The following is a 9,692-nucleotide window of genomic DNA, read 5'->3' as shown; positions in this document are numbered from 1 at the left end:
TCTGAATCTCCACATTGGGGTCACAGTTATGGGTTAATGGGGGGGGTCTGAATCTCCACATTGGGGTCACAGTCATGGGTAATATGGGGGGTCTCTGAATCTCCACATTGGGGTCACAGCTATGGGTTATATGGGGGGGGGTCTGAATCTCCACATTTGGGTCACAGCTATGGATTATATGGGGGGTCTCCGAATCTCCACATTGGGGTCATAGCTATGAATTATATGGGGGGTCTCTGAATCTCCACATTGGGGTCACAGCTTTGGATTTTTAGGGGGGGTCACCCAGAACTTTTTATGGACCCCCCTCCCCCTATTTTTAAAAAAGTACACAGAACCCAAAAGCTTCTGCTTACCTGTGTCCCATCAGACAGGGGGAGGGGTTGTACGGTGTCAGGGATATTGGGGAGATTGCGGGGGGCGGCAGCCATGTTGCTCTTTGCATTGGGGGCCCCCATTGTACAATCATGTCTGTTCTTTGCCCCCCGTCTTCTATTTTCTCTGCGCTCCCATAGACGCTCCGATCTCTCCCACATTCCAGATTTCTGTCTCCTGATGGTCTGTCCCCGCTGGCTCTTGAAGTATCTTTTTCATGCAGGGACCTCGCTTTTCTCTCCTCGGCCTCTTCCAATGATTTCTGCTTTTCCTCCGTCTCCTCTGAGCTCACGGCTCGGGACTCCTCCGTGTCACCTCCAGCCGGGCTTGCTGGGACCCGAGCGCTCTCTTTAAATCTCTTGCATTCTGTAAGAAAACACAGGAGACACCAAGCTAAGACTGGGAGGGGATAAGTGCAGACCACAGCACAGCACCATATTTGTTCAGGCATCATCTAGGGGTCACCAACAACTTCCTGCGTGAGATGGCGGCACAAAGATGACAATAATGTTTGACACAGATCAGCCCCTGCTGCAGCCTCCCACTATGTGATTGGATGCAAAGTTACAATAATGCAGCCTGAACACTGAGGGGAGAGGAGACTGAGGAAATGCTTCCTCCTGCTTGCAGCAGACTGATGACATAATCTCCGCCTAAGCAAAGACACTGAATAGAGCTTAAACATAAAATTTGGAGCTATTCTGCACATTGATCTTGTTGCAGTACTGACAGGTCCTCTTTACATCCAATCATTCCAATACATGGAGTTTCCTTCATTACAGCGCCATCTGGTGGTCAGTGTTGATATTACAGGAACCTGATTTTCAATAGAAAACCCTTCATTCCTTACCTGTGCCTGGGTCATCCTGTTCTGGCCTGCAGAGCCTTTTCTTTGGTGTGTGGCTGAAAAAGAAAAGCAAAGAGTACGGTCTATTCAATTATTCTTTTTAGGATAGATATGCAAAAGAAATCAGCTATCAGATTATGCGGGTCACCTGACCTGATAAAAACAATGCACTGCTCATGCGGCTGATATACCCCATAGTCTGTACCAGCTTACCCAAGTGTCTCTGCACCGGGAGGCAATATTCATACCTGTGCCTAAAACTTTCACACGCTCTGTGTCTATTGGCTGATACAGGAATAGTATGGGGGGGGGGGGAACTCGCCCACCTTTTCCAGCACCCCAATTGAAAAACTATTAGGAGGTTTAAGAGCTGGAATGCTGTGCATTTGAAGCCTCCACTATTTACAATTGCCCCAGTTTGTCTAACCATTTCTGATTGGCTGATCATCTGACTCCTCCTTTAAAGTCTGATTCATGGCAGAAGCTCAGGTGCGGCCCACTGGGGAAGGAGGCGGCCACTTATCTTGCAATCAGATTCAGAGACAATATTGAAAATAATATATGGAATCATTTACCTTTCTTGTTGGTTCTTGAAATATTTTATTCCTTTGGCGAACGGGTTCTCTTCAATCTTCAGCAGAGAGAGCTGTTGGAGAGAGTAGAAAGAGGTAAGGGGAGGAGCTAAGTGTGCATGGGAGTGACTGAATGAGCATGGGTGGGGCTGAGTGTGCAGGGGAGTGGCTGACTATGCATAGGAGGAGCCTGTGACAGAAGGGAGAACTGATTTAAGGAAACTACTTGAGCTTGCCAGTAAAATGAAGCCTTGCAAACCTAAAAAAACAATGTTTTAATACATAGATTTATACATTTGTTTATATTTTTTTATTTTATGACTATATTATAGTTTTTATTTTTATCTTTAAGTACAACAAGGTCTATGCTGCTCATTTAAGATTTCCCAACAGCTATGTAACATGAGGAACCGTCTAAGCAAAGCTTTCATTTCTCATCCAATCAAGCAGCAGGTCCTTATGCTACATCTGTGGCAGATCTGATGGAGATTGTACAATCAGATTGTAAGGGGTGTAAGTTAATGGGGATTCTCTGACCTTGGGGTTTTGGTAGCTGGTCACCGCAATAAAAGACGTCTCTGGGAAGGTGACGGAGGTTGCCGGTCGGTGGGGAGATCCGCCATTGGACGTTGGGATGATGAAGAGCCGCAGGGAGTAGCGGTGCATGGACTGCAGGACGATCTGGAGGAACACAAACATGGAGACTCAGCACCAAACGCTGCAATTGTTTTACAATAAAATATTGCAACAAAATTAAACATTTACAAAATTTACCTAAACCCCCCCCCCCCACACTCATCCCCCTCCTACCTGCCCCCCCTGGCTGAGGGTGTTATTGGTCAGGCGGATCTTGTTGAAGCAGACCGGTCTCTCCATCCATCGGTGGCCAGGAGCCGGAGACTCCGGGTGAAGGTAGAGGCGGGTCGGCGGTCCTGGTTCTGCTCGGCCGCTTCTGCTCCAGACCCCCTCCTTCCATTTGTAGCGATTCTCTCCCTCGGGCACGGCCTGGACGCACAGGGAATACAGACGGTGCGGATCCAAACCAGAGAGGGAGACGGAGAATTCCGGGAACATCCGCCTGCCGGAAGAGGAATAAATTAATATAAAAATGTACAACCTATATATGTGAAAATAACCCAATCGATGTATGCTGGTGGAAAGAAAGATTCACACGTGGACAGCATAGGCGGCAATATTATATACGCAGATTCTGCTTCCTCCTTAGTAGTGCTGCACCATGGTCGCGCATTAGCTGCCCCCCATCTCAGTCTATGGGTCAGAGATGACTCATTGGAAACAATGGACTCTTCCTGCCAGGCTGATATCTCAGTTGTGGATGGGGGGGGGGTTGGTCAATAGAGATATAATACTAATCTATAAATGTTTAGATGTAATAATGGAAATACAATGCGGAGAGAACATCATACAGGAGGTATAAAGTGGTATCAGTCAGTGTATTCAGCAAATTGGCAAATTTCTCTTTCATTTATTCCCCACCCTTAGTAGTAGCCTGCACCCCTCTCGTGGTGACCTGTCCTCATTTACTGGTAGTCTGTTCCCCCACCTTTAGTAGCAGTCTGTCCCTATGATGGCAGAATATCCCCCATTAATAGCAGTCTGTCCCTATGATGGCAGAATGTCCCCCATTAGTAGCAGTCTGTCCCTATGATGGCAGAATGTCCCCCATTAGTAGCAGCCTGTCTCTATGATGGCAGAATGTCCCCCATAAGTAGCAGTCTGTCCCTATGATGTCAGAATATACCCCATTAGTAGCAGTCTGTCCCTATGATGACAGAATATCCCCCATTAGTAGCAGTCTGTCCCTATGATGGCAGAATGATATAGAAGACAGATTATATATATAGAAGACAGATGATGGATATAGAAGACATATGATGGATATAGAAGACATATGCTGGATATAGAAGACAGATGATATATATAGAAGATAAATATAGAAGATATATGATAGATATAGAAGACATATGATAGATATAGAAGACATATGATATGATATATATAGAAGACATATGATGGATATAGATGACATATGATAGATGGAGAAGACATATGATAGATATAGAAGACATATGATAGTTATAGAAGACATATGATGGATATAGAAGACATATGATGGATATAGAAGACATTTGATAGATATAGAAGACATATGATAGATATAGAAGACATGAAGACATATGATGGATATAGAAGACATATGATAGATATAGAAGACATATGATGGATATAAAAGACATTTGATGGATATAGAAGACATATGATGAATATAGAAGACATATGATGGATATAAAAGACATTTGATGGATATAGAAGACATATGATGGATATAGATGACATATGATAGATGGAGAAGACATATGATAGATATAGAAGACATATGATAGATATAGAAGACATATGATGGATATAGATGACATATGATAGATATAGAAGACATATGATGGATATAGAGGACATATGATGGATATAGAAGACATATGATGGATATAGAGGACATATGATAGATATAGAAGACATATGATAACTATAGAAGACATATGATAGATGGAGTAGACATATGATGGATATAAAAGACATATGATGGATATAGAAGACATTTGATAGATATAGAGGACATATGATAGATATAGAAGACATTTGATAGATATAGAAGACATATGATGGATATAGAAGACATTTGATAGATATAGAAGACATAGGATAGATATAGAAGACATTTGATAGATATAGAAGACATATGATGGATATAGAAGACATATGAATGTTGGGGAGCACTTCCATTGGCTGGTGAATGTTGGGGAGCGCTCCCTGCTCTATTTCAAGGAGATATTATTTGTGTCCACATGCACAGATCAATCATTGTATGGCCACGTTTATAATTATTTATCATCTATCTCTTGATCTGTTATTTATTGATCGATCTATCCATCAGGACGGCCTCAGTGTTATGGGATCTTCAGCTGACATTATACCCATTCCATGTATCTGTCTCCGCTTGGGTTGTTTCCTGTTCTCTCTCCCCAGTGCTCCCCCCATTGTAATATGATGATGATGATGATCAGTATATAACGACATGTAATGAATATATTATAGTGGTGTCTGTACACATCGTCCTCCTCTGTTTATATTGACTTAATCTCCTTCATTACGCAATTATCACCTTGTTTCCTGCCCACCCCATCTCCAATGTCCCAGCTGTTCCACAACATCTGCTGGGGGGGATCTCTGCCTGGAACATGGGAACCCATCCCAATATTCATCAATAGAGATCTATAGCAGCCTTTCACATAGGGAAACACATCCCAATAATCATCAATGGGGATCATTAGCAGCCTTTCACATAGGGAAACCCATCCCAATATTTATCAATGGAGATCTTTAGCAGTCTTAATGTTTTTTTTTTGTTTTATTTGTAGAGAATTTGGATGATTTTGAACCTTTTTGAGATTTTTGCTGCTGTTTGAGCTTTTATTATATTATGTAATCAGATGTGCAAGATCTGACCATGCGGTTTTCGGTTCCTGCCTGTGTTGCTCTTCCATTTGCAGCGACGTTTTGGTTCTTCAAGAAAAGAAAAAGCAATGGTGCAGCGACAATCACCATGCTGCATTTAGAAACCGCATTGCAACTGCAACACAAATGCAACAAGATGAATAAATGCTCCCCAATCACTTCTATTCGGTTGGGAGTTCCGCTGGGGCGGTGTGGCCGTGCAGTGACATGTTTGATATGATTCTTCCTCTGTGGATCAATCGGCATCAGGATCTGATTTTCTTTTCTGATCGATCTCTCGATCTTTATTATATATATAATATTTATTATTACATAGAGATTGATGGGGTGAAAATATATTGATCAGTTTAATTACAACTAATCGAAATGTTTGATAATGTGATTGGCTGAATTTTATATTGATTTATATTCGGCCACTTGGAATCAATAGGTAAATTTTAAAGGGCCGGGATGGGCCAGCAACATTGGGGCCATTATTTGGCATAGACAATCATTTGGCACATAGATGTCACCTTGGCGGTTCACACCCGGCGATGATAATAAATAGCTGTGCGTGTGACCCCCAGCCTGTGTAAATACAAAGTGTTTCCCATTTGTCCCCAGCTCTCCATGTCCTCTCTCCCCGGCTTCCTCTTAGTATTTTCCTTTCTCTCTCCTTCGTGTTATCCCAGCCTGGGATCAGAGGTCTCCTCTGCTGGGATGTTGCTGGCTGCTTAGAGCCCTTTAATCTGCCCCACACCCCAAGTGTCACTTTCTGCACCTGCCCATATTACTGATATTTCACTGATCGGTGGATGCTGCAGAGTTAATCCTCTGCTGTTACCTAAATATGAGGCCCAGTGCCATACATTGCCTGGCAGACAATCCTGGGCTGGTGACAACCATCTTCGAATTGTACCCCTGCGTTGTCAGATGCTCCCCCTAGTGGAAACAAGAGGCCATGCTGATATTCATTGCACAGGCATGCTGCATGGTTACAACAGAAGTCAGCTGACACTTGAGGCAGGAAGCGGCTGAAAGGGGCTGCAAGAGATCAGCAGCACTGGATTAAGAGAAGGATGAAATATGTACTATTAGAAAAAAGCAGTTGCTCTTTGTAGCCAGTGGGAGGCGCTGTGGAAGATAGTACAGAGTGGTTCTGGGGTCCATTAAGTTTTAGCAATTTATGTATGTGATCGGTTTCTGAATTTCAAATAAAACAAATATAGATTGATGAAAATGATTTGTAATTCTGTTCTGCCAGTCATGTGATCCAGGAAGCTATGCTGGACAGAGCCCTGACCTCCTCTGCGTTTACACAGCTCAGCTTGGTCCAGGACAAGAATTGAAGGTGCATTGCTTGGCTGCATTTAATTTGAACGGGATGTCCTAAAGCAATCTATGCTAGCATGCAACACCATGCCCATTAATGCATGGTTGTTAATCAATCTGCCATGGTTGTTAATCAATCCACCAGAACATAGGACCACAGTATATATGTAAACTTTTTGCCCAAGAACTGTGGGTGGGAACTATGGATCACAGCCACAATATGGCCTCCAATGTTATATAAAATGATCTGATTGGTTGCTGGTGACACCTCCTGTATGATTGTCATTACACCCCAGTCATGTGATCAGATGTAACCTTTCCGTTGGGTCCACATAGACCCACCATGACCCCGGTACTCAAGGCCCGCAGTGTTGGGAGGAGGAAGGGTTCTCAAGTGATAATGAGCACCAATTAGCACCAAGACATCATAATGGCTCTAATTATGTGTGTGAGGACACAAGAGGGTGAACAGGGTCCACCTGGGGGGTATCTGCCCACACACACCTAGACAGGTACCACCTAGATGGTGCTGGGCACATGCCAGGACCACATGGCACCCTGACTATACTGACCCATTGGGGTGATAATAATAATAAGGAAGCTTTTCTGTATGCAAATTGAAATCCACCAATCAATGACCCCGGCTTTGTACTCAATCACAATTTGGATTATTTACATCATTTATATCAGAAAGAAACAGATCCTCCTCTAATCTTCTCTAATCTTCTCTATGAAATAAATTCAGGTCAGGTGACTTCTGATCACTTTTCTTGCTATATTATGACATTCATTACTATAAAAGGTCAGAATAAAACCATATAAGGACAGTGTAATGCCATATATATTATGTATATAAAGACATTATTTTACCATATAAGGACATGGTATTACCATATAAGGACATGTTATTACCATAAAAGGACCATATAAAAAATAAAACCATATATGGACAGTATATTACCATATAAGGGCATAATACCTTATAAGAACAGTATATTACCATATACCATATAAGGACATATAGTATCATATAAGGAGTACCTATACTCAATAATAAATTAGACAAGGGAGGAGGATCATGGGAAAATTGTGCACTATTTCCAAATACTGAGCCCCCCACCTACATACAGCCCACATACACAATATATTCAGAATATATGGACAGGGATGGAAAGTCATGAAAAATACACAGTGCCAATATGCCCACCTTCCCAGAGGCTTTGCCTAGGCTATGAATATTTCATCAGTCTGCTGCAGACAGAAGGAAGCATAGCCTCAGTCTCCTCTCCCTTAATGACACTGCATTATTGCAGCCATTTACAAGGTTAGTGGCAGCAGCAGGGGGCTGATTTGTGTCATTACCTGCACAGAAATCAAACAATGGTCTCATCTCTGTCCATAGTGACCTTGGGTGATGCATGAACAAAGATGGCTCTGTCCTTCTGGAGAGAAAAGCAGGAAACGAGGATGAGGAAGACAGCTCTGGAGCTTTTAGCTCCTTTAAATAAAAAAAACTCCCATCCAGGTTGGCTCTGTTTACCTTCTTACCAATTCTTCTTATGTGCTGCAGATTTTGTGATGGGCCGTTCCAGTGCCCTTGCTGAAATCTTTCTAAACCTGTGTTTAGTGGTTCTTCTGTGGTCACATGATCAGCCTCAGAGGTGTAATAAGGAACATTGCACCCCTGGAATTTTCTCCTAAATGGCTGCCAAAAGATGTCCTCAGCTTTCAGTCTAATTGCATGACACCCAGAAGATACAATAGGATGCAGGGTGTCATAGCCCCGCCCCCAAGGGAGCATCACTGTGAGTAGTGATGTCAACGTACGTTATCATGGCTCGCTGCGTCACTGAGGACAACCCACTACTGGAGGGGATCCAGCAACATCCCTGCAAATCTGGTCTGGCAGCTCCAAAAGGGGTATAATTTGGAAGGGGGGCGACACCAGGGGACAGGAAGCAATGTGGTGGAGGGGGGCTGGAGTCTCCCCATTCTGGTCACCAATCATATTCAGATTTTTTAAAAGCAACATTGGCACTTTTGGGGTGCAACGGAGAGCGTAAATGACCCAAGCGGCCAGATGGCCCATTGGCGAGCGTTTTGTGTCCCTGCCCCACCCACAGCTGGTTCCTCCATCTATTTAGTCCCCATTATAGGAAGGTCATTGGGGAGGGGGGACTCCATATGTGCCGGAATGTAACTCAACTTATCAGTAATGAAACAAAATTCATGTCTATCGTTATGGGTGGAGTTGTCCTTTAACTCCAAAGTTTGTGAGTTTGTGTTTGTCACTGGGGCCACCAGACTGCAGGCCAGCCGGGGGTCCTTTATTGGTCACATGACACAGCCCTGAGAGAAAGGGAAAGTGTGAACAATGTGCAGCAATGACACGCTAATTACTGCAAATTACCCCACCTGGTGTGTGATGGGACCAGAAATGTGACCACAGCCTGACGGCGCCCCCTGTAGCCAGTTAGAAGGATTGGTAAATAAATCTTATCCCAGGGATTTCAGATTGTGCTGCCCCATGTACCAACCAGTCCCAGTGCTCCCAGTATACTGTGCCCAGTCCTAGTGCTCCCAGTATATCCTGCCCAGTCCCAGTGCGCCCAGTATTCCCTACAAAGTCCCAGTGCTCCCAATATACCTTGCCCAGTCCCAGTGCTCCAAGTATACACTGCCCACACCCATTGCTCTCAGTATTCCCAGTCCCAGTGCTCCCAGTATACATTCCCCAGTCCCAGTGCTCCCAATATACCTTGCCCACTCCCAGTGCTCCCAGTATACCCTGCCCAGTCCCAGTGCTCCCAGTATACCCTGCAAAGTCCCAGAAGTCAAAGAATACTCCACCCAGTCCCAGTGCTTCCAGTAGTCTCTACAAAGTCCCAGTGCTCCCAGTATACCCTGTCCAGTCCCAGTGCTCCAAGTATACACTGCCCAGACCAAGTGCTCCCAATGTACCCTGCCCACTCCCAGTGCTCCCAGTATACACTGCCCAGACCCATTGCTCTCAGTATTCCCAGTCCCAGTGCTCCCAGTATACCTTCCCCAGT

General features: G+C 44.0%; 1 protein-coding gene across 1 annotated transcript; it reads right to left on the bottom strand.

Moving 5' to 3' along the window:
* Positions 1 to 242: 242 nt before the first annotated feature.
* Positions 243 to 2,871, bottom strand: LOC140334937 (T-box protein VegT-like). Its single transcript, XM_072417229.1, has 5 exons — positions 2,605 to 2,871; positions 2,332 to 2,475; positions 1,798 to 1,868; positions 1,226 to 1,278; positions 243 to 741 (listed from the first exon to the last, which is right to left on the bottom strand). Exons 1-5 carry the CDS (start codon positions 2,866 to 2,868, stop codon positions 353 to 355), a joined length of 921 nt encoding a protein of 306 aa, XP_072273330.1. The 5' UTR covers positions 2,869 to 2,871; the 3' UTR covers positions 243 to 352.
* Positions 2,872 to 9,692: the final 6,821 nt, after the last annotated feature.

Source organism: Pyxicephalus adspersus, chromosome 7, assembly GCF_032062135.1.
Source record: "Pyxicephalus adspersus chromosome 7, UCB_Pads_2.0, whole genome shotgun sequence".
Lineage (NCBI taxonomy): Eukaryota > Metazoa > Chordata > Amphibia > Anura > Pyxicephalidae > Pyxicephalus > Pyxicephalus adspersus.
This window is presented reverse-complemented; position numbering and strand designations above follow the sequence as displayed.